A 24,342-nucleotide genomic window follows, 5' to 3' on the forward strand; every position below is an offset into this window, starting at 1 on the left:
CAGCAGCAGCAAACAAAACAAAACCACAGCACCTCTTTCCAACCCAGCGCTTCCACCAGTAAGACAGCGCTGGTGCAAACACAGACTAAAGCAAAGAGGATATATTTTACCTGCAAAGCCACCTCTGAACTCAGGGCTGGTTCTGGTGTCCTCAGTCACCCCAGCAAAGAGCCTCCTGCAACACAGCCAGGAACAACCTCCCTCCTCACCCCCCAGTGCAGCCCCAGCTTTTGCTGCCGGCTGGTGCAAAGGGCTGAGCCCAGCGCAGCTGCCCCCAGCCCCTCGTTTGCAGGAGCCCCAGTTGCTAATTGCAGAAAACACCCCTCAGCTGCCAGCACGGGGGGGCGAGCACCCGGGGCTGGAGCAAACCCCCCCCCCGCACGGGGCCGCGGATGCTGCAGCCCTCGGCCCCGCAGCCGGACCCTGCCAACGCGGTCGGGAGCTCGTGGTGGCACCAGCCGGGGCTTTCTGTTGGTTCCCATCGGAAAAAAGAACGGGGCCACGCGCCAGGGCTGGTATCCTGAAAACATTTTATTTCATCACTATTCCGTGGTAGCATAAATAAGAGCCGGCGACAGCACATCAAACGCAAAGACGGGAGCGCGGCCGGCGCTGGGCCCAGGGCAGATCGGCGGGGAGGAGAAGCCGTTGCACCGACAGCGCGCGGCAGTCTAACAGCCTGATTCATGTGAAAATATACACGCAGATATATATAGGCAAATAGCAGTATTTGGTGTCTTTCCCCGTGTGACAGGCCTAACTCGCAGCAACGCGATCGTACGCACCTAGGGTCTTTTCATGTGTTTATTCATGAGAGGACGACACACGCGTGTGCACGGGCGCATGCACACACACGTGCCCCTCCGGAGCAGCCCCCTTCCACGGGTCTCAGCCCAAAACCAGACCCCAGGATGCTCTGGCGGTGCCGGGCCGCGGACGCCCGGCGCGATGCGGCGGTGAGGGGCCCCAGGAGCTCCCGAGCGGGCGGGAGGGCTAACGCGCAACCCGGGTTGATCCGCGATGCCGTCTGCTTTCCCGGCGAGAGCGCTCGCAAATCTAAGCCCTTTCTGGAAACGCGCTAGTCGAGCGAATCCGCTTCCAGTTTCGTACGCAGGGGCATCTGCCGTCACAGTTTGCATAGGAAAAAAGTTAATAGCGATAAACCATCTTCACCGGCTCGAGGACACGCTGCGTTTTCCCTCGCTGGGCCGGTGCCGTTCGAGGAGGCGATGCTCTTCTACTTACTCCAAGAAAAACGCGGGGCGCGAAGGCGGCCCCGGCTTCCCTTCATGCAGCAGCTCCCAGGTAGAGTGCAGAGGCCTTTTAGTGCTAGACAAGACTAGGAGGACAGATTTCCAGTTAGCGTGTGGCTCTTGGCAGGTCACTTGACTTCTGGCTCATATTCTGTGTAAGTGGATACAATAAAATTAAAGAGCGAGTATAAACAAAGAAAGTTTATTTATAAAACGTCCCGGGAAGTTAATTATTCTTCGGGCTGTTACGTAAGTTCTTTAACTCCAGCTGTAGCTGCCGGATCCGTATGTCCTTCTGCGCGAGCTCGTCCTTCAGCCGCCGGATCTCGTCCTGCTGCCGGAAGAACATGCGCAGCAGCTGCGGGGAGAGGAGACGGAGCTGCCGGGGCTGCCGGGCCCTTGGTGCTCAAGGGAAAGGGTTTTCAGCAGAATTTTTAGGAGCCTGACGCTGCTATTTTGGGGCGTCCTGCACCTCAGCTGCAGCAGGACGCCTCGTGCTGCAGGGAAATGCGTTGCGCGGGGTTTTCAGGTTGGGAATAAGAGCAGAGACCCTTTGGCAGCAGCTCCGGGGGCTGCAGTGACCCAGTGGCAGCAGCTCCGGGGGCTGCAGAGACCCGGCACCAGCAGCAGCAGCAGCTCCAGGGGCTGCAGGGATCCAGCACCAGCAGCAGCAGCAGCTCTGGAGGCTGCAGGGACCCAGCACCGGCAGCAGCAGCTCTGGAGGCTGCAGGGACCCAGCACCGGCAGCAGCAGCTCTGGAGGCTGCAGGGACCCAGCACCGGCAGCAGCAGCTCCAGGGGCTGCAGGGATCCAGCACTAGCAGCAGCAGCAGCTCTGGAGGCTGCAAGGACCCAGCACCAGCAGCAGCAGCTCTGGAGGCTGCAGGGATCCAGCACCAGCAGCAGCAGCAGCTCTGGAGGCTGCAGGGACCCAGCACCGGCAGCAGCAGCTCTGGAGGCTGCAGGGACCCAGCACCGGCAGCAGCAGCTCTGGAGGCTGCAGGGACCCAGCACCGGCAGCAGCAGCTCTGGAGGCTGCAGGGACCCAGCACCGGCAGCAGCAGCTCTGGAGGCTGCAGGGACCCAGCACCGGCAGCAGCAGCTCCAGGGGCTGCAGGGATCCAGCACTAGCAGCAGCAGCAGCTCTGGAGGCTGCAAGGACCCAGCACCAGCAGCAGCAGCTCTGGAGGCTGCAGGGATCCAGCACCAGCAGCAGCAGCAGCTCTGGAGGCTGCAGGGACCCAGCACCGGCAGCAGCAGCTCCGGGGGCTGCAGGGACCCAGCACCGGTGCCGGCGGCAGCTCCGGGGGCCGCAGACCTCAGCAGGTCCGTGCTGATCCGGCGGTGATGCTGGGCATCCCCCCCCCCGCTCACCTCGTTCTCCGTCCGGGGCGGCACGTTCTCCAGCAGGTCTATGCCGTTAACCACGACGCTCTTCTTCTCGCGCGCCGGCGCCTTGAAGACAATTTTGGACGTCTTCTTGTAGCCCTCCTTCAGCGACATCAGGATGGGATCTGGGGCAGGAGGAGGAGGAGGAGGGCAGCGGGTCGGTGCCCGGCTGCGGAAACGCAGTGCCGCCCGGCCCCGGGGGCTGCACGGCCGCCGACGCTGCACCCCGCGATCGGCATCGCAGCACCGTGCTCAGCACCGTGCTCAGCATCGTACCCCGGCCGCAGCCCCGCGCTCAGCACCGCGCTACCTCTGTTCATCCCGCTCAGCCACTCGTCCGGCGTCAGCGCCGGCTCCGTGCCCGGCGTCATGGGGTAAATGTCCTCCTGGTACGTCTCCGACTAAAAGCCCAGGAAAGAAAAGCGAGTGTCCCCGTTAATTTGCTCACGGTTTCGGCCGGGCACTGCGGTCAAAACACACGAGCGGAAAACCGGCGATGCACCCGGCGGGCGGGCGACCGCGCGCGCCCCTCGCCCCGTCCCCGCGGCCGGCACTCACCCGCCGCGGCACGATCATGGAGATGGGCTCGATGAGCCCCTTGAGGGTGACGAGCTTGTAGAAGCGGAAGACCTCGCAGGCCGACACGTCCAGCCCGTGCTTCGGCATCACCCCTGCGGCGGTGGCGGCGGTGGGGCGGCGTGAGCGGGGCCGCGGGTGCCCAGCGCCGCGCGCAGACCCGGAGCCCGCCCAGCCCATCGCCCCGCCGGCACCCGGGACCGAGCACAGCACCGGGGCCAGACTGGTGCATTTGCAGGAATGGAGCAAAAGTCAGGAAAATTTGCAGGAACGGTGGTTATTCGGGGCAGTTTTGCAGCATGCAGGGCATTGCATTGCGTGTGCCGCAGCAGTGCGTGGGCACCCCAAACCCCAGCAGCGCAAACGCTGCAAATCGAGCTTAAATCCCCAGCGAACGCCCCTCGCGCCCGCCCGGCCGCATCCTCACCCAGGCCTTTCTGCGGGGCCGGGGAGCGAAACTCCATCAGGTAGCTCAGGTAGGGCTTTTCGGAGCCGATCTCGTAGTAGCGGATGTTGCCGTCCCCCTGCGGCGCGGAGGGGGGGAAGGGTTAGGGGCTGCGCTGGGCGAAGCCCGGAGCCCGCGACGGAGCCGCCCCTGCTGCGAGCCGGATCCGACCCTGCCCGCCTGCCTAAATGCAGTGATAATTAACGAAACCCTGCAATAATTAACAAAACCCTGCAATAATTAACAAAACCACGTTTTCCCACACGTTATTTGCTGGGAGAGCGGTCCCTCCGTCTGCCTGCTGCACATGCACGCTCGGGAGATGCTTTATTCCGACGTGAGCCAAAAATTTAGCCGTGGGGTGAGCGGCCCCGCGTGCAGCGTGCCGCTCGGCCCGGGCAGCCGAGCCAACCCACCTTGCCGGCCAGGTACAGCATGTGCGTGTCGGCGTCGTAGAAGGGGAAGAGGAGGCCCGAGAGCCCGTCGATCTCCTCCTCTATGAGGGGCATGGCCAGATCTTCCTGCACGACAGCAGAAGCGTTTTACAGACCGCGAAGCGCGAGGCGGGGATGCTGCAGGGCTGGGATGAGCCCCGGGTGCCCCGGCAGCATTGCACCCCCCCAGCAGCATTGCACCCCCCCCAGCAGCATTGCCCAGCCCCAGGGGCATTGCACCGCGGCAGGAGCCCAGCCCGGGGCCCCAAAGTGGGGCTTTTGGGGCGGGGGGCTTGGGGGTGTTTTTCTTTTCCCCGCTCGGCCGTGCACCCGCCACCGCGGCCCCGCGAGCCCCCCGCGGCCCCCGGCCCACCTGGTCCCAGAGGGCGATCTGCCGCGTGTTCCAGCGCGAGACGCCCGTGGTCAGCAGCCGCTTGGTGCTCCCCAGGAAGACCACGCGGTTCACGCGGTGGTTCTTGCAGCTGGCCTCCTGCAAGACAGCCCGCGCCCGTCACCCGGCCCTCTCTCCTAATTGCTGCTTTTTCCCCATGTCTTTATAATTAATACATTCAAAGCCTCCAGCTCCTCCGCCTAGGGCTGAATCCTCCCAGTTGCTCAGCTCGGTGGAAGCAGACGGTGCTTCCTTGCAGCAGAGCCGTGCACGGATCTGCCCTACGCGAAACGCTGCCCTCAAGCAGCGGCATCGCGGGCCGATGCGCTGACACGTTTCAGCAGGGTTTTGCCCCGGGATCCCGCTCCCGAGGCCAGCCCCGGGGGGAAGCAGGGTGCAGAGCAGGGCCGGGCGGGCGCCTCACCTGCAGCACCCGGCCCGAGCGCGGCTCCACCACGCGCAGCCGCTTGTCCTTGCAGGTGGTGGCCAGGAGGCTGCCGTCGGCGTTGAAGGACATGCAGAGGATGACGTCCGTGTGGCAGTCGATCATCTTCACCGGCTCCCCGATGTCCAGGTTCCAGATGAGCACCTGCGGCCGGCGGCCCGGTGAGGATGCGTCCCGCGGGAAACGCGGCCCCGGGGGGAGCAGAGCCCTGCCAAACCCGGGAAAAGCCCCGGGAAGCGCCGGCGGCTCACCTTGTAGTCGTAGCCGGCGCTGAAGAGGATGTTGTTGGTGGTGGGGTGCCACTCGACGAGGCCCACGCGCCGGCTGTGCCCGTACAGCTCCAGCACCGCCTCCGTCATGTTGCGCTTCAGGCCGCCCTCGGGGATCTCCCAGATCCGCACCTGCGGGGCGACGCGCCGGTCGGTCGGCCGCCCGCCGCATCCGCATCCGCATCCCGCCCCGGCACCGCCCCGGCGCCCCGTCCTGCTGCCGGGCCGGCGGCAGCACCAGCGGGATGCTGGGGCGGGAGGAGGCCTTTAAGCATCCCCCTCCCCTGCAACTAAGCAGCCCCAGCTCATTCTTCCTGAACCGGCTCTAAACGCGGTGACGCCTGCGGCGGGTCGCCGGGAGGGAGCTGGAGCATCCTGTGCATTTGGGGGTGAACATGGGGGGGGGGTCAGCGCTGCCCAAACGACCCCGCAGCGAGTCGGTACCAGACTGGGTGGCCACAAGCCCCTGCTTCTGAGCAGCCCGGGCTCCGCTTTCCGACCCGCTCCCTCGTGCCGAGGCTTTTTCCGAGGTCCCCTTTGGGAGGGACACGTCTCCAGAAAATACAGAGGCAGCGGCAACCGCCGCTCCCGGGAGGCGTTCCCGGCTGGGACCTCCGGGACCGCCGCTACTCACGGAGGTGTCCTCGGAGCAGGAGGCGATGATGTTGTCGATGAAGGGGTTCCACTTGATGTCGAGCACGTTGCCCTGGTGGCCGCACACTTTGGGGTAGTTGGGCTCAATCCGACCGGTCTGCAATTAAGGACGAGAAAAGGGGAATGAAGCAGGGTGGGCGACCGCGGCGGCCCTTCCGCGGTGCTTTGCAGCGGCCCCGGGTGGGCAAGGCGCCAGATCCGCTGCGAGAAACGGTTCCCAGCTTGGAAGTGACTCTGATCAAGGCACACATGCACGTATATATATACACGTGTATATATATATATACACGCACACAGATGGCTCTCCTGCCCGGGCCGGCTCGCTGCTCCGCGCATCCTCCCCGTACAGCCCTGCGCGGCCATGAGCTCGCCCCGGCGCCCGCAGACTAGGTCGGTGCACGACACAGCTGCTAAATATTTATAAATAAAATTTTCCCGGCACCGGCAGCGCCGACCTTCGGAGCACCGAGCTCCCGGCTCCGGCACACAGAGGGGACGAGGCGCCTCGGCACCGGCACCGCGCTCGGGAACGCAGCTGCGGCACCCCGGCCCCGGCCCCTCGGTGCAGGGAAGCAAAGCGAGCAGCTTAGCAGAGAAGGAAAACACCAGGCCCATATGCACACACAAAACCCCTCCCGACTTATTGCTTATTAAGTAAAAACTTAGCTCTGAGCAGCAGCTCAAGGTGTCCCCGCTGCTGGCGGGGCAGCTGGGCCTCCGGGTCGTTTCCCCACGCAGCCCCATTTTCCCCTATTTTCCTATTTTATTTGCTCAGCAAAAAGCCAGTTCCCACTCAGATAAACCCCTTCCAAGCCGTCCTCCGCACACGGCACGTATATAAAAGGAGAGCGCGGCTGGCCTTAACGCGCGCGGGAATTAGTTATGTGGGTCACCGCGGTTATCCAGGAAAAAAGCTGGGTGTCTGCTCTCGTTACCGCCGGTACGTGAGCAAACCGGCACATCCAGCCCCGCCGCGGCCTGGGTAACGGGGCCGTCGGCAGCCGCCCCCCCCTGCCCCCCGGGACGTCGCTTATAGACCTGCGTGAACTCCCTGCCGGCGCCAGGCGCGGGATTACGGCGGGCCCGTGGCGAGCGCTTAATGCGGGGCTGCTTCCTACCCGACGAGCCGCGCTCTAATTAGGGCGCGCGGGGCCAATTCCCTGCCCATATGGCACCCGGCTCGCTTCCACCGCGGCGACGGGTAGCTGCCGGGGCGACTTCAACCCCCGTCGGGGCCCATCGCAGTGGCGTCGGGCCGGGTTCGATGGATGGGCGGGATGGAGCCGCCGCCTCTCTGGGGACCCGGGACCTTCAATCGCCTCCGGGTTCCCTATTATAAAGCAGTTTAGGCTTCAAAGCCAAGCTGATATTTTGGATGTTTTTGCCATGGTTCTGCCAAGCTGCCGGGGTTTTTGGGTGGTGCCGTGGCCGGGACGGTCCCTCGGACCCCTCCACCTGCAGCAGCCACGCGCCCCCCCTCCTGCCCCCCCGGATGCCTGTCCATACCCGAATCACAGCTCAGCCGTGCGAGGGCTCCGGCAAAGCGACGGCCCCGGGACCCAGCCGAGGTCTTGATCCCAGACCCAAATCCTGGAGCATGGAAAAGCGAGGCTGGAGGAGGAGCACGACCAGCTGTGCATGAGCTGCAGTAGCTCAAGGGACATCGTTAGCAAAGACAAGCCCTTAATGAAAGAAGCGGGAGAAGAGGAACCGAAGCTGGGAACCTCTCCCGTCCCAACACGGAGACTGGCACGACGCTCCCCTTGGAAAAACGGCTCTGATGGAAGAGCTGGTTTGCAACTAAGTTTTCCAGAGGAAGGAATTCTGCAAAACGTTGCTTTGGCTGCAAGAACAGCCGAGTGCCCGAGAGCAGCATTTATTTTTCTGCACCTTTCTGGCAGTTTCGGCAGCTCCAGGGCCGGCCGCCCCGCACGGCACCCAACCCTGCCCCGCGCCAGCCTATTCCCTCCACCAAGTCACTGCAAAAACCGCACCACAAAAAACTATAAAAAACCCCCAAAACTCAGATTTTTCATGTTCTTCAGCTTTTCCCAGGGAAACAAGCTCCCCTGCGGACGCCGCGCGGGACCGTGCCGCCCTCCTCCCGCCCGCTGAGCAATAACGGGGTGCAGAGCGTGGCTTTACGGCTTATTACACCAAGCAGGGCAGCAGACACCGCCCGCCCGAACGGCACGGATCATCCAGCCTCCTCCCCGCGTCCACATCTGCATTAGCAGGACGCTGTTAACACCGTCCGGAGCAGGAACTTGTGCAGCAGCTGCGCCGAGGGGGGTAAAGGCATTTTCTGCTGCATTTAAAGGTCTCTCCTGCTGGGGAAGGAAGACGAAGGAAACGGAGCAGGTTTCGCAGAGCCAGGGCAGATTCCCGGCTCCTCCCTGAGCAAAGGTTATTCCAGGGGAGCCGGTTCTGCCCGGGAAGCAGTGGGAACCGCAGCGAGACGGGGACACAAACCCCGCACACCTCGGCAGCCGCGTGCGGAGGAAGGGGCCCCTCTGCGCCGGCCGGGGGGTCGGTCCGTGATCCCGCCTTGGCCTCCGCTTCGTGCCACCAGCCCTTGACCCGCTACGTGCCTCGGTTTCCCCAGGAGAGACGCTATCGCCCATCTCAAGGGCTTCTCCCGGCAAACGCCAGCTCTCGGGGCACTCCGATACGCGAGCAGCCCTGCCTTTATCAGGCCACTTCCCATATAAATATATATATATATAAAATATAAATATAAAATACTGCATCGACTTTTATAGGACTTAGTTATTCCTTTAGTCAGAACAGGCAAGTTATAAGGTATATATAAAGCCATATACCCAGCCCGGGGTGCGCATCCAACGCGCCCGTCGGCACGGACCGAGACCCGAAGCCCGGCTCCGGCGGCGTTTATCCGCCCCACAAAAGCGGCAGCCAGGATCGAGCTTGGTAATTAAAGACACAAAAGCCCATATAACGTCCCCGTTAAATTGGATTGCAGACATGAAAAATAAATCCACGTTTGCCGGCAACAAAAAGCCCCTTTTCCCGGCGCGGGCGTGCTCCGTCCCCGCTGCGCCGGCAGAGGGGGCAGCCCCGGCACCGCTGCAGACGCGGCTGCGAACGCGGCAGCGTCCCTCGGGGTGACATTCGCCTTCCCCTGCCGAGGGCCGATGGTGGGAACGCCCGAGGGAGCCGGGGGACATCGGACACGGGGGGGGGGGGGCACCCTGCGTCGAGCGGCCGGGCGCGGGGAATTGCCCCAGCGCGCAGAGCCCCGGGAAGGGAGGGCGCTGACCGTGTGATGAGCTTGCCCGTTCTCTGCAGCCGGGCCGAGCGGGGGTGGACGGGGTGCTCGGGCATCCTATGGAGACACCTCAACCATGCAATGAGCTTGCCCGTTCTCTGCAGCTGGGCCGAGCCAGAGTGCACGGGGCGCTCAGGCAGCCTATGGAGGTGCATTAACCATGCAATGAGCTTGCCCGTTCTCTGCAGCCAGGCCGAGCCCGGGTGGATGGGGAGCTCAGGCAGCCTATGGAGGTGCATTAACCATGCAATGAGCTTGCCCGTTCTCTGCAGCCGGGCCGAGCCCGGGTGGATGGGGAGCTCAGGCAGCCTGTGGAGGTGCATTAACCGTGCAATGCACCCGCCTGCAAGCCCCAGCTGAGCACGGCTACGAAAAGCAGCCCCAGCAGCAGCACAATCTGGGATTTCAGCTTCCTGCACGTAAATAACGATGCCCCCCCCGTGCTCTCTGCTTCCTCGTGTCACGCAGCCAGGTAACATCCTCCGGCAGCGTAAAATAATCACCGGTGCCCCTGGAGAAACAAACCCTGCCCCGGCAGTGCAAGCCGCGCCGGGCACACGGGCTGCTCCCGCCTGGTAAAGCCCCGGCGAGCAGGGAGCCGGCGGGAGCACCGTGCACCCCGTGCCGTCTCCGTGCACCTCGTGCCGTCTCCGTGCGCTCCGGGCCATCTCCGTGCACGGCGCTGCAGCCCCTGCGCGGGCTCGTTTCTTCAAAATTTCCCTCTCCCCTGCCAAAAAGGGGAAAACACACCGGGATCCGAGCAGAGCCCAAAGGCAGCATCCCGAGGGCATCGCATGCGCCCCGGGACGTGCGCCGCCGGCACTGCCGCCGACGGGGGGAGGCGAAAAGCAGGGGGCTGTTTGCAGAACAGCAAAGCGACCCGTGCACACGCCAGAAAAGATTTACCCAACGTTAACGACCAGCAATCGGATAAAAGCAATATTTGACGTGATGGCTAGAGCAAGCCTGCAGCGGCCGCCTAAAGCCACCCGGCCTGAGCCGGGCTTGATCTTGCTGGCGGCAGCGTTTGGGCAGGAAGGAGCCGGCATCTCGGCTCCGGCAGCGGAGCATATGGCCCGCAGCGTGCAAACGCGTTGCGGCTCGACGCATCGAGCGGGGGGTTTCTGAAGCAGGTTTCCGACGGGAACAGAGGGCAGAGATCGGAAAAAAAGGAGAGATGGCAGCAAATCAAATCCTGCATGGATCCGCAGTATCTAGGTTACCTTAATTATGTTCAGCTAAATATGGATGCCAATTAATTAGATGGCTGCTGATTTCCAAAGAAAATTAGTTTACTCTTAATGAGCTAATCAGTTCCTATTTAAAAAAAAAAAAAGGAATTATTAAATCGTACGAAGGCGCGTGTAGCCACTCGACGGGGGCTGCCAAGGTCTGCTCTGACCGGCGTTTATTGGGCGATAACGTCCCCGCGCTCGCTCTGCCGGGGGATTTCCACGCCGATGATCCCGGTGGAGCAGCGGCAGCAGCTCCGGAGCCGGGACCCCGACAACCGGTGCCCGGACCGCCGGCGGCTGCAATGGGGAAAGGGGCAGCGGTGGAGATTGGGGCGGGCTGAACGCTTAGCTAACGCTCCTGGTTTTTAGAATATTAATAAGAGTCAAGCTGTGCACTGCAATTAAAACGCTGATTACAGCCTCTTCCATCTGTAGCTGATTCTGCTCCAGAAATTACAGGAAAATTCAGAGGAGACGGGAAAGTGGGATGGGAAGAACCCCGAAAGCAGGGCGGCGAGCGCAGCCCCGGGCGCTCGGGCTCGGGAAGCAAAGCAGAGGTGATATTTATTTAATGCACCAGGCTGCTGCCGCTCGGCGTCTCGTCGGCGGGAGACGCGGCTCTGCCTCCGCCGCGGGCGCTGGGCCGTGAGCGACGGCTCCTGACAGGCACCGCGCTCGGCACGCGTTCCCACGGGGCCGTTTCTGAAGCATCAGCTGCATTTCCAGGAGTTTAAAATTGCACGAAGGAGGGATGCACAGAGGTACTGGGGAGCTCACGCCAAGAGCCGAAACCGGGACGTCGTGAACGGCCTTGCTGGAAACCACGTGCGTGCTCCAAACGGGGCGGATAGCAGGGAAATGGGTCCGCGCTTCCCCTGCACAGCGGCTTTGCAGCTATAAACCCCAATCTGGACCCTCCGCAAGGCAAACACTTCCCAGGCATCGGCTGCTGCGAGGGCGGCCGCCCCGGTACGCCCCATCGCCAGCCCGCCGAGCCCGGCTCTCCGCCCCGGCGCCGAGGCAGGGCGCTGATGCCGATCACAGCACGCTGGTGCGTTTTTCATCCTCCCCCTCTCCCCCCGTTTCAGCCTAAATAAGGCCGTTTCGCGGGAACGTCCCCTCCGGCGCGTCCGGCAGCGCGGGCAGCCCGTGACCCGCTGCCGCGGGTGAGGCACAGCCGGGTGCCCGGGCGGGATCCGGCCTCCGAATGGGCCATAACCAGGATTTTGCAACAGAGAAATCGGTCTGCAGCTCTGCTCTTGCTCCCAGGCTGTTTGTGACGCTGAGCACGAGGGTTGGGGACGCACGGGCAAGACGAGCCCGGTGCACGCCGCCTCCAAGATGCCTAATGCTGCTGCAAAGAAAAACTTAGTGCATGGCTCATTTTTCCCTAAAGAAAAGCACCGTCTGTCGAGCCGGCTGCAAACCCCCTCCCCGCGCGAACGCCTCGCAGGGCCGAGCACGTACCTGCTCCAGCGGGATGACGAGGAAGGAGCCGCCGCCGGCGCTCTCGGTGACGATGGCGAGGAAGCGGGCGTTGACGGCGCAGAAGTGGTTGTCGTGCACGTTCTTGGTGATGGGCACGCCGTCGAAGCAGTGCTCCCGGTTCGCCACTTTGCCGTAGACGTTGCGGAACTTGGAGCTGCGGTACTGCGGGCGCCACGACATCTGCGGGGGAGCGAGCCGCGTCAGTGCCGCCGGCACCGCCCGAAACCGCCCCACCTTTAACACCATACGCGACCTGCAATGCTCCAGCCTCGAGCTTTCCCGCTGCTTTTAATCCCCCTTCCCTCTCGGCCGGCTTAACCCGTGCTCCCGTACAGCTCTGCCCAGGCGGGGCAGTACAGGAGCAGTATGGCTTTGCAAACACCCTCGAGAAGATGAGACTCACAAAAGGCATTAAAAGGCTCCATACTGCTGCAAAATTCAAGCCGATACCCTTTGCAAAAGGGGCTGCCTACACACAGCACTACTACTTTATGCACATATGACAAGTGCATTAAGGCTTTTAATGCAATGACTTGGAAACGGATGAATCCGAATAACCTGAACTACATAAAAGCATGCGTGAGGGCAGGACGAGAGCACTCAGACAGGCAGCGCGTATCAAACCGTTCTTGCACGTGACACTGCTGCCCGAGCCCGCTCTGCACGGCCGTGGCCTCGTGCCACGCAGCGTTGGTACCGCAGCGACCGATGCCGCACGGTGCCGCCGGCCTGGGCAGCAGCAGAGCATCGTGCCGCTCGCTGCGGGTGTGATGCTGCAAACCTCGGCGCGCTCTCCCACCCACGCAGGCGCCGCGGCCAGCGTTTCAGCGCTATCGCATTCTCCTTTTCAAAGCTATTTGCTCTTCCCGACGCCCCCGTGTCGCTCCTCTAGCCGTGCGCTCCCGCGCCGGGAACAGCCCCGCGTCCTGCACGGAGCCCGGGTGCTCCGTGGCCGGGTGGGCAGGAGACAGCCCCGCGCGGCCGGTCCCCGGCCTCGTCCCCGACCCCTGCAGCAGCCGCGGGGCGCCGAGCCCAGCCGCGACCCTGGCAGAGCAGCAGCGCTCAAAAGCGGCACCTCCTGCGCAGACCCAGGCCTCTGCATCCCACTTTCTCCAGGCTCAAAGGGAAACGTCGCGTTTGCTTCCTCCAGCCCGAGCCGAAACCCTTTGTTTAACGCACGTTTTGGCGGCGGTGCAAAGCAGCATCCTTTCAAACGGGGACAAGAAAAGCCTGGGCTTTTTGCAAATTCTTTTCCCTTCCTCCCTCCCTCACTAACCATTTGCTGGGCTCTGGCCCCAAGTTTCCCAAAGATTTGGTTGTATTTGGAGCCCGCTGTTTCCGCTGCAGGTGATTCGCCCCGACAGCCACCCTCCTCTCGGCTCTAGACAAAGGAGAAAAGAAAAACACGCGGTGAAGCCCCTTCCCAACGGTGCTGCGCTAAAATCCCGGGCACCGGGCACCCGGCCGGCACGCGGTCCGCAACACCCAGCAATGCTGGGAGCTGCTTTCCAGAGTGTTTGCAATCCTGCAACGCACGGTTTTCACAAGATTTGCTCTTTGAGCAATTCTCTGTATTTTGCTGACACTAATGGGCATTTTATCACCTCGCTCTCAACGGCCCAGAGATATTAAGAAAATACTATTGATTTACTGGAGTCATTTTCATCCATCTCCGCGGATCAGACGAACGTGCCACCACTCCCAGGACTCACTCGCTTTCCACTTTATTCATGGACTCTGGTTTTGCCCTTCCTTACAAAACTCCTCCTCCGCCTTTGGTGGAGCAGGCCGTAAATGAAAAGCGGGAACGCTATAAAACACTTCGAAGCAAGGTAATAAAATAAATCGCATCCCCAATCCGGACGCTCAGCATCGATATCGAACCTCGCGAAACCTGCAGCAGCGGAGCACCTCCGATAACATCGGAGGGCAGCTGCTGCGTGCCGTGCCGGGTAGCTGCTGCGTGCCGTGTTCCCACCGTTTTGGCCGCGGTGCCGCTGCCAGGAGCGTGCCCGGACACTGGGCCAGGGCACGAGCTCCGGCCGGGCGGAGGGAAGCAGCATTTCGCCTGATTTTTTGCTTTGCAGGAAGGATTTTGTGGAGGACGGGCAGGCAGAAGCAATCCAGAGCGCGCTACGGTGCATTTGTCCTTGCACTGCGCTCATGCCACTGCCCAAAGCCAGAGGCAAGTGCCGGGGATGCCGGGGACACTGGGGACGGTGGGGACGGTGCTGCGAGCCGAGGCCTCGCGTGGGCTTGCAAAACGCCAGCAGAAGCAGCCCTTCGCCAAAGCCGCCGTGCAAGATGTAGGGCAGGCGGCGGGCGGCTTTCCCTCGCCGCCAGCCCCGGATTAGGGCGATGACGCCGAAGGGAGCCGTCGGGGGCCGCGTCCCGGCTCAGGGAGGCTGGTGGCATCCCGGTGCCGGTGGGGGCACAGCAGCCCGTCCCTGCCGCCGTCCCGCTTCGCTTCCCGCAGGATGCGGCCGGAGAGGCAAATCCCAGCGGCCCCAGTGCCCCGGGAACCATGAAGCAGGAGCAAACCCAGCCCCCGTCCGGGCTCTTCCCGGCATCCTGGCAGCTCCGGCCTCTCCCGCGGCAGCAGCAGGGCGCAGCGCTCGCCTCAATGGGTTTATTTTTAAATGCATCTTTTCAAGCATCGGGAGCCTTGGCAACAGCCGCCGGGACAGCGAGCTTGCAAAGAGAAGCGCCCGCGGCGCCGGAAAACGCGGCCAGGCCGGGAAGCGGGCTGTAATCCCTCCCTGAGCTACGTCTCCTATAAATAGCCCCTCCGAACCCGCCCCGGCCAGGGCGGCTCGCGGCCCCCGCCTGCCACCGCGCCGCAGGTCCCGCGCTCCTGCAGCCCCCGCCACAGCCAAAACCCGTCCCCGGCACGCCTGTCACCCCGGGGCTCTCCCAGCACGGGGGACTCCTGCCCGACAGCCCCCCTGCCTCCCCCTGCATTGCACACGTATCCCATGCGCCAGCATCACCTACGCTGCATTTTCCCCCAAAAACGTTCGTCACCGATTTCTGCGCCGGCTGCCCCAGAGAACGGCTGCATTTCGCGGAGAAGCCCCGGCCTGCGGAATTAGTCATCCGATGCTTGTTGTTCCCTGCACCGAGAGCAGAGCCGAGCAAACGCTGATTTTAATCTCCTCGGCACGCTAATGCTCTGCTGCTTCTCAATTCAACCTTGAAAACGGCTTTTGTTCACGTTAACGGCTTCACGCTAACGAGCCTGGTGCGGTTGACGTTTGGGCACGTCCCGTTCCTCATTTTAACACCAATCCCGCGGCGCGGAGAGCGACGAGGCTTTTGGGGAGGGAAGATGTCACTTAGCCCCTGCCGCCCCACGGCAAGTTCGGGATGTCCGGATTCCCCACTGCCCCCAAGGCACGGCTCGGCCGAGGCCCTCGCTTGCGTTCGCAGCCCTGATCCGGGTTTAACACCCGCTAAGAGGGAGCGCGGCTGGGGCTCCGGCAGCCCCGCGGTCCGGCAGGGACCAGGCACGGGAACGGGCTGCCGGCGAGGCCGCGGAGGCACCGGCCTCGGAGAGAGGCCAACGCCACCGGCACGCGGAGCTGGGCGACCCGCCCTGGGACCCGGCGTGAGCGGGGGCCGGACACGGGGATCTCCGGGGCCCTGCCAGCCTCACCCGAAAATGGAAGAACCGGGGAAAGGAGGCGCCGGGGGGGGAGCGCGGGGATGCAGCGGGCGCGCGGGAGCATCGTCCCCGGCCGAGGGCGAGAGCTGCGGCCGAGCAGGGGCACCGGGGGAGGCAGGAGCCGGCTTGCACCTACCTTCCGCCCCCCGATCTGCTCTACCGCGTCCCCCGGCTCCCCGCTCCGGCAGAGCCTCCTCCGCGGCGGGCGGGCGGGCAGCATCCCGGCCGCCGGCTCCTCCCTCGGCTCCGCCGCCTCCAGGCTCCCGCTGGGAAGCGGCCGGGCTGGAGGGGTGCTGCCGCGGGGGGTGCCGCCCCACTCTCCGCCGGAGCGGCTGCGCTGAGCTGCCCCGTTCTCAGCACCCGGGGCCGGGGGGCAGCGGCGGCAGCCAGCCGGGATGCCCTGCAGTCCCGTTGCCAAGGTTACGCCACGAAAGCAGACGTGACGGCCGCGGGATTCGCCCCGCCGCCGGGCTGCAAGGAAGGGGGTGACGAGGGGGCCGGCGGGGCCAACGCGGGGCACCCACGGAGGCATCCCGAGCCGGCCGCAGAGCGATGCTCTTGGGGGATTTACGAGGATGCTGCACAGCAGCAGCAGCTCCCGTTCCCACGGCTCCCGGGCGAGGACGGGGCGCATTTCCCCTTGACCCGGGCATCCCGCACCCCCGGGGCTGTTTCCCCAGGGAAAGGGAGCTCCGCATTCATCCGGCTCGCGAGGAGCGTTAGCCTCGTGCTGCAGCTATTAATTGCATTAACATGCTCTGCACAAGCACGCGAGACACACCAACGTTTCCGAAAAGATTTTGCCAGCTTAAGCCCTGTCCAGCCCGGACAGAAGCGCCTGGGATTTCCCCGGGTTTGACTTCCCGGGAATTTCCCCTTCCCAGAGCGCACTGGCCCATCGGCACCGACGGCGGGGCTTTGCCCCCTCTGCACCTTCTCGGGATAACGTTTCCTTTGGGGGAAAATGCTGCAGGCTTGTGCTCAACTTCAGAGGTTTTCAGGAAGCTTAAGAGGGGGAAAAGTCTCTTTCCACATCCCCAGACGAGCAGTAACCGGACCAGGCACCGCGCCACGGACACGAGCTCGCGGCAGCGCTGGCATCACGACACCGCCCGGGCGGCCGAGCCGGGAGACCCGACCGCAGCAGCTGCTTCCAGCCAGGATCCGATGTTTTTAAGAATAAAAAGTGGGGTACCTGGTAAGCGGTCCCCAGCCCCGGCGCGGCATTGGGAGTGAGCCCACGGCCGGGGCTCGGGGCTGCGCTCCGGGACGGCTTGCAGCATCGCGCGGCTTGTTTCGGGAGTTTGTCCCAGCTGGGGACAAAACTTTTTCCAAAAGAGAATGGGAAAAAAAACCATCAGGAAGAAAAACAAGCGCTTTCTTCCGAGGGTTTCGAGCCTCCGAAGGCGGCTTCCTGGCCGGCGCGCTCGGAGCACCGAGGGGAGCAGGGGAAGGTCACGGGCGCAGAGGCAGCGCGCAGATGGCTCCCGCGAGCCGGAAACGCGCCGGGATGGGACGGGATGAGATGAGATGAGCCGCCAGCACCCAGCAGCCGCCTGGGAAGGGGCACGCGAAGCGCCCGGCCTTTCTGCCCACTTTCCCGTGGTCCAGCACAGATCCGCTGGCCGCCCTCCTTATTCGCATCCATTTCTCTTTACTCCGCCTGCCAGAGCCTTAAAGTTTGCCTTTTCCCTGTTGCCTTCTGTTTGGATTTTAGCACATAATGCCATAAAAGCAGGTTTCTTTGCGCTTCACCCCACTGCCGTTCCCCTCACCAGGGCATTGCAGTGCACCGGCGCGGAGCTGCAAACCCCTCGGGGACGGCGCGGAGCACGGCCGGGGCCACACGCGCGTGCTCACAGCAGCGACGTTTTGGTGCTTTTAGCATCCCGGTTGCGTGCTTAAAAGCACTCGGCTTTTCTGCAAATGCCAAGGTGGAGCCGCGCGTGCCTCATGCAAGGCAGCAGCGCTGCAGAAACCTGCACCGGCCCCTTCGGCAAGGGGGGGGCTGAAGGAGCGGTTTGGGGGGGGGGTTACAGCAGCTGCTGCCCGCGAGCTGGGAACTGCAAGTGAGAGGGCGGCGGGCGGCTTGAGCCCGCGAGACAGCTGCTGCGAGGCGAGCGATGGGGCGGGACACAGCTGCAAGACACCCCTCCTAATTAAACACCGCTTTCCTGCCAGCGTCGCTGAGCGCCCGGTTATCTGCGGGAAATCAGGGCCCTGCTGGTGCCGAACCCCCCGAGCGGCGCCCGCGGCCCGTTTCCGTGCCCCTCCGCAAAACGCTGCCGTCTGTGCAATACCCCAGGCAAAGAGCAGGCCTTGACGTCTTATTCCCGATCGAGTGCAGGCGAGGCACTTCCCAAGAGATGCTCCGAGCGGGAGAGCGCTTTGCCGGGCACGGGAATGCACGGGGCTGGCAGCAGCGAGAGCGCCGGGCATCGACGTGCTTTCGGATGCAATCGCTGCACGCCGACTCTGAGCATCGTGTTATACCCGGGAACTCACAGGCGCTTTGGGCCCCAAACCCTGGGGTTCGGGAATCCCTGCGCAACCGGGCCACAGCCGCATTTCAAGCCAGCAAACGGAGACGGCGAAGCGGCAGCAGACGGCCCGTCTCCAACCCGCTGCCCCGGTCGGCTCCGCGTGGCAACGCCGCTGCTTATCACGCTGCTCTGCAGACGGAGAGCCAAGTCTGCAGCTCGGGCTGAACAAACCCTCATTTACTGACAGCGATATCGAGCCTGAGCATCGGCGCCCGCGGGCAGGGCCGCGGCGGCAGGGCTCCGTGCTCCTCGCCGCGGCGCCTGGCACGGCCCGCTGCAGGGCTGCGAGCTGCCGCCGCGCTCACAGAGCCGCTATTCTTCCCCGGGGAGTTTGCAGCCGCTGTTGTGCGTGCAGGGGAACCAGGGCACCTCGCGGCGGCACGAGCCCCCATCCGCGCCCGGCCGTGACCCCCATCCAGGAACCTGCCCTTTGGGTCCTTCCCGTTACCGAAAAGCGGCGGCAGCGGCGGCTCCGGGGCGGAGGCGATGCCACTGCGGGATTCTCCCGCGCTGCGCCGGGGCGGGAGGCGTGCGTTGCCCCGCGATGCCCCTGCGAGACGCGGCCCGGCCGGGCTTTGCAGCGAGCAATGGGTTGCAAAGAGCCGCTGTGGCCGCTCGGCCTCCTGCCACGGGATTTTCCAACGTGCCTCATCCAAACCCGCATCCCTGCCATCGGCCGGGCTCGGGTCTCAAGGGTTTGGCCCGATTTCCCGTTAAATCTCGCGGCCGTCGGGGGCTGGCGGAGGAGCCGCCCGACATCCCGGCCGCTCCTCTTGCAGCACGCCGGCTTTCCCGGGCTCCCGACCCCGGTGGCCTTTTCCCGGGAGCCGAGCGCTCGGCCGGGTCTCTCCCGGCCCCTGAAAGATCCCATTCAGGGAGCCGCGGGGCACCGGAGCAGCTGCCTCCGTCACGCAGGTCCTGCCTGCTGCCAGATCCCGGCAGCCCCGCACTGACTCGGGAGATCGGAATCCAGGGCTCCGCGGCTGGAGCTTCCTGCTGGCCGCGTCATGAATCGAACAATTCATCATTTGATAAAATTGCCATGAAAAGGAGGAAGGGGGGAGGGGGGAAAAGTGACCCGCCGCTGCATTTTGCACAGTACGAATTACAGCACCCGGCCAGCCGACCGGCTGCGGAGAGACAATATTGAAGCAACAGATTAACGCTGCACTGAATCAGAACTAAAACCCTCCAAAACCCACAGGCCGGAGAAGTTGCCTTGATGGGAGCAGCGCTTTCGGGAAGGGGAGCTCCCAGTTTTGGACTCGGAGCCGCCCGCTGTGCTCGCTCCCACCCCGGCAGTCCCGCCCGAGCTAAGGGGGGGCGAACGTCGCTGTTTAAGAAAGGAGGACTTGTTTTGTCCTTTATTAGCGATTCATTTCCGACAGCCTTGTTTTCCTCTGGATCCAGCTGCTAACCACAGCGAGCCCGCTGCCTCTCCCGGCTGCTGCACCGGCACCATTACACGGTGTCGGCACGTCACGGGCTGCGGAACGGCCCCTCCGAAAGACTCCCCAGCGCAGGGCATCCGCCCCAGACCGGCGACGCAAATCGATGTGCAGCAATTAATAATTAACAAAGTCTGCCCAAACAGCAACGAGCCCCAGGGCTTGGGAGCTCTGATGGACGAGGGAGCAGCTCAGGAGCTTCGGCTCTGGTTTTGGGTGCCGCCCCGGCACCATCCCTCGTCCCCAGGCCCCCGGCCCGGCGCAGAGCCCCGTTGCACGAGGACGCCCCGCTACCAAACGCGGTCCCACCTCGCTGCTCTGCTCCCCCCGCGATTTCCCACCTCAATTCTTGCATCAACCAGTTTTCATCGGCTGCGATTCTCAACCCAGACCGCGGCTGAGCACGTGGGCCGGCGGCTCCCAAGGCCATCGGCAACACCCCGTGCCACGCAACCGCCTCCAGCTGCTTCGCCTGCACCTAACCCCTTCAACACGAGTTTCGGTAATATGATCTGGAGCTGGTTTTCAACCATCACAGCACGTGCAGCACTTCACCAAATCCCTTTCTTAGAGAAACATATAGAGAAGACGCCATCAAATGCAGCAGTATCTTCAGAAACGAAGTCAAGCTGTGCTGTCCAAAGCCCATTTTCTGTAAAGCCGTTTTGCATGACAACATGGCCCGGCACCTTCAAGCTTTGCACTACTGAACCAGCATCAGCTTTTCCGTGGATCAGCGTTTGCCCCAGGCGCTTTAAATCTGCCCTTGCTGAGGAGGCAAAGGACAAGGCGACCGGCCGTAAGAGTCAGCCCCAGGCGCCCGCGCTGCAACCGGACCCTCGCAGTCGAGGGCATCCGCGGTAATTACCCTTTGCCCGCGTTAGACTGCATCATTTATTTACCAGCCTCGAGCACGGCAGACCACTGATGCAATTTCCTCCCTGCGTTTCTGTTCTGGCTTCGTCGAGCCGCTGACTTAAGAGGATGAGCCGTTATCTAGACGGTGTAACTCCATGACTAATGCCAATTAATAGATAAAAAAGCCGGAGGAGACGGTTCAGCCTAGCGCAGCTGGAGGACTTCCCCGCAGCGAGGCCGGTGCCTCTCCGGCAGCCTCGGCTCGCTTCACCACCAGCTGCTTGTTTTTACAGCAGTTTTGCTCCTTAATCAAAATGGGAGTCGTATTGCAGCCGATCGCTGTTGCTGGCTTTATCGAGCAAACGCCCGAGATCACTGCCAGGGTGACGGGCCTGTCACCTCTGCCCTCTTAAATCCACGCGTGTCCACGGCAGATGAGCCCCGGTGGCCCAGCAGGTCCTGTCCAGCACCGTGCACGTCTCCGGGAGCGAGGCACGGCGCAGCAGGAGCCGGAGCACGGGCACCGCTCGCGGGGCGACGAGCTGCTCCGGCTCGAATGCAGCGCTGCAACGGTTTCTGCAGCCCAGCAGGAAAAAAAAGATTCATTTCCAACGGCTTTTGCAAGGCGGATGAGATGGTACATCTTAAACACCTTAACGTGCTCTGGGATGAGCAAGGAATGGAGGCACCAAGTCATCCAGATGGAAGTCCTCCTCTCCACGGAGCAGCCGTGGACCAGCTGGGCTACGTTGGGCTGAACTGCCCCTTGGTCCAGCCCCTCCCCAGCTGCAGGACATGGCCCGCGTTGACCCTTACTGCAGAGCCTGGAGAAAACCTCCCCAGGGCAGAGCTCGCAGGTTGCTGGGGCTGCTCTTGGTGGGGGCCACGAGCTGCTTCCCCCAGTGTTTCCTGTTTGGAGATGGGGAAGGACCACGCAGGGAGGAGACGGTCGGCTTCCAGCCCCGGGAGAGGTTTCACAGCGTTCGAGTAGCTCCCTCAACGTGAGTCGTGGGCTCTTCCTGCATTTCAATCAGTTCTTCTCCATCCTATTTATAACCTGACTAAACTCTCCTCTCCCGGGTACAGAACTCCCCCAAAAGAAGGAGGTGCGGGGACGTGCTGCCTTTGCTTGGCTTTCCCCCCCCCCGCGGCACGCAGGGGTGGCTCGGGGGCTGACGAAACCAGCTCGTGGTGCGTACTGACAGCACCTATCTGCCCCCGCACTGCCTCCCCGTGCAGGAGCTTTCCCTGCTGATGTGACCTGCCCGCGCTTGGGGCTCGCCTTAAAATACCTTTTTTGGGTGGTAGGCAACTGGACACAATTTTTCCAGTCTGTCTTCATCTAAAGATGAAGGTGACCCAGGAAGACTTGCAAGGTTTGCAAACCCTGCCCCTCGCTGCGGAGCTTAGCACCACCTTGAAAGCAGCCCTGCACCTGCCCTGGGACGGGCTGTGACCGATGCCGATGTCCCCCAGGGCTTGGTCCTCGCAGGTGCGGCGATGCACTTGTGAATGAGGGCTTCGGTGCCCACCCTGTGCACACCCTGTAGATCCTTTCAGTTTATTGCCAGTTCCCTAACGTTTGCATATAATACATGGGGTTTTTTCCCGACAATAAACAGGGGAGTCCTTCACCTTACTACAAAGCATGTTTTCCTTGCAACCTCAAGGCCTTTTCTCAATTTAGCACTGAATAAATCTGCACTCAAAACCCAAAATCTGTTAACAAGCACTACAAATTAATCAGCCTGGGTTAAACCTGACACTCTGATTTAGTAAGTTTGCAGGTTTTTAACCCAATTGACCTTCTGGGTCAGGCCTTTAACCCCTCTCAGCCCCCAGGAGAGCTGGAAACACTTTTTTCAATGCACAAATACTGGTGCACTTGTCCAGCTAGCAGGGGCCTTGCAACAGCACAAGAAGCACCAGAAATAAATAACAATAAATGCAAAAGCTGGTGGCTGCGCAGGAAAGAGACCTAAGCAGGCAAAACACAAGCTATCAGCTAAGGGCCACCCTGGGGGAAGTGCTTCATCCCCAGCATCCTCCTCACCAGCAGATCCGGCCCCAGGGCTGGGCTGGGCTGCCCGTTCCTCAAGCCAGAGCTGCGACATCTCCGGCGCTCGGGCCGTGCAAGGCTCACGTCCCCCCGTGCCACCTCCGAACCAGGAGGTCGGCGATGTCCAGCGCGAGGCGGCGAGCAGAGCGCAGCGGTGCACCGCGAGCCCCGGGATTTCCCTCCCCAAGCACGCCCTGAGCTCGGTGCAGAGCCACGCCGGCCTCGTTCCCCTTCGCGACGCGCGCGGGCAGCGGGGTGCTTGGGTGCTGCACGTGCATTAACTCGGCGCCGGGCTCCACGAACCTGCACCGTGCGGCCAGGGGCGAGGGCTTGGTTTGGCCTCCGACATCAGGCCGCATACCCGAAAGTCAAGTGCCTTCGCCGCCGGCTGCTCCGCGAGCCGTTTGCTGCGCCCTCGCTGCAGGCAGGGCTGGGCTTGCCTGAGCTGGGCTCTTGCCGGAGCTGGGCTTTGCCCCGCGCTCACCGGGAAAGCCAGTCTGTCACCCGTCCCCGTGCAGAGGGGACCGCAGCTGCCGGGCCGCATGCTACCACCCACCCCAGCCCCGGGGTTGCGGGCCGCAGCCCCACGGGGGGGTCGCTAGCGGGGGCATCGCTGCTTTGCCCCGGTGCACAACCCCTGGGGCACCCGCTCGCCTGCGCATCGGGGGCACGGGGCGGGCAGCTGAGCCGGGCCCAAGCCGTCCGGCCGGGGCAGCTCCCATCCCCGTGTCCTGGTGCCCCCCAGCACCCCGGTGCAGCCCCGTCCCCCAGACGCAGCTCGGGCCCTGGACAGCGGCCCCCTCCCCGGGGGCACCGCCGGCGACCGACCCCCCCCCGGGCTGCGGGGGGGGGGGGGGGGGGGCAGCGCTGCCGACCAGCCCGCGCCGCTGCGCCAAAGGGTTAAAAATGCAGCAGAGCCGGGAGCTGGCGGCGGAGCGGCCCGGGGGGGCGCCCGGGGGGGCGGCGGGGACCCCGCGGCCGCAGCCCGGCGGGTCCTTACCTTGGTGACAGTCATGCAGAACCGCGGGGAGCCGGGAAGCAGCAGCGGGGAAGGGAGGAGGGGGGAAAAAAAAAGAAAAAACAACAACAACAACCACCACCACCACCCCACGCAGCCGGGCTGGGGCGGGGGGAGCCGGGCCGCGCCCGCGGGGGGAGCGCGGAGCCGCGGCCGCAACGGCGGAGCCGCCCGGGCCGCAGGCAGCAGGGCCCGGCGGGGAGCGGGAGGAGGGCGCCGGGAAGAGGGCGGGCGCGGAGGGAAGGGAAGGGAAGGGAAGGGAAGGGAAGCGCCCGGCCGGAGCGCGGGGGATAATTGCCATGCAGCTCCGCCGAGACGAGGCCGGGTTTCTTTTAACTCTTTGCAAGCCGAGCTCGCCGTCCCCGGAGCCCGGCGGCACCTGCCACCACCCCCCCCCGCGCTGAGCCCGGGCAACTACGTGCATGTAACGGCGGGGCCTCGCTGCAGGTGCCGGGGCCGGGGCCGCCTCTGCGCTGCGCGGGTTTGGCTCAGGCTCCTTGTGCAAACGGAGCAAAACAGCAACCGGTGTCCGCGCCCAGGTCCCCCCCCCCCCGCTTACCGCGACCCCCCAAATCCCGGTGCCGGCGATCCCGGGCCTCCAGCCGGCTCCGGGCCGGGAGGGCGATTGCTTCCTTCCAGCCAAGGCAATAAAAATAAACGCTCCTTTCCCAGCACCAGACCGGCTGTGCCCGAATAAACCTTCCCCCCGCGGCGCTGCCCCCACCGAGGCGCCCACGCCGGAGGAAAGAAGTCGCTTTTCCATTTTTTTCCCCCTCTCCGATGTGAACGTCGGGACTGCTACAAGTTCCCCGCGCCGGTGAGCAGAGCGGCTGCACGCGCAGCGCTTCCAGTAGCCGCAGGTTTTGCGCCAGCCCGGCGAAAAAT

The 24,342-nt window shown here is 63.6% G+C and overlaps 1 protein-coding gene across 6 annotated transcripts; it reads right to left on the minus strand.

The window, feature by feature from the left end:
- Nucleotides 1-513: 513 nt before the first annotated feature.
- On the minus strand, nt 514-24,136 carry CORO2B (coronin 2B). Of its 6 annotated transcripts, XR_003260849.2 has the most exons (14): nt 14,862-14,978; nt 13,144-13,248; nt 11,847-12,047; nt 5,836-5,952; nt 5,184-5,333; nt 4,912-5,076; nt 4,470-4,586; nt 4,079-4,183; nt 3,645-3,741; nt 3,200-3,312; nt 2,952-3,042; nt 2,627-2,766; nt 1,246-1,611; nt 514-1,120 (listed from the first exon to the last, which is right to left on the minus strand). XR_003260849.2 is itself a non-coding variant. In XM_064517843.1 (13 exons), the coding sequence occupies exons 1-13, from the start codon at nt 23,452-23,454 to the stop codon at nt 1,480-1,482; spliced, it is 1,548 nt and encodes a 515-aa protein (XP_064373913.1). In that variant the 5' UTR covers nt 23,455-23,732; the 3' UTR covers nt 514-1,479. The 6 variants fall into 6 exon arrangements, 5 of the variants coding, with proteins under 5 accessions (XP_064373913.1, XP_025966541.1, XP_064373912.1 ...); XM_064517843.1 differs by lacking the exon at nt 14,862-14,978 and adding an exon at nt 23,440-23,732 and having other exon boundaries at nt 514-1,611; XM_026110756.2 differs by having other exon boundaries at nt 514-1,611.
- Nucleotides 24,137-24,342: the final 206 nt, after the last annotated feature.

The sequence above is a fragment of the Dromaius novaehollandiae genome, chromosome 10, assembly GCF_036370855.1.
Source record: "Dromaius novaehollandiae isolate bDroNov1 chromosome 10, bDroNov1.hap1, whole genome shotgun sequence".
Classification (NCBI taxonomy): Eukaryota; Metazoa; Chordata; class Aves; order Casuariiformes; family Dromaiidae; genus Dromaius; species Dromaius novaehollandiae.

Coding starts and splice junctions, on each gene's coding strand:
- CORO2B (XM_026110756.2), bottom strand. CDS start 14,963: ATGACTAATTCCGCAGGCCGGGGCTTCTCCGCGAAATGCAGCCGTTCT. Junction 5,953..11,846: donor TCGTCATCCCGCTGGAGCAG/GTACGTGCTCGG, acceptor CCTTAATTGCAG/ACCGGTCGGATTGAGCCCAA. Junction 5,334..5,835: donor CCTGCTCCGAGGACACCTCC/GTGAGTAGCGGC, acceptor GTCGCCCCGCAG/GTGCGGATCTGGGAGATCCC.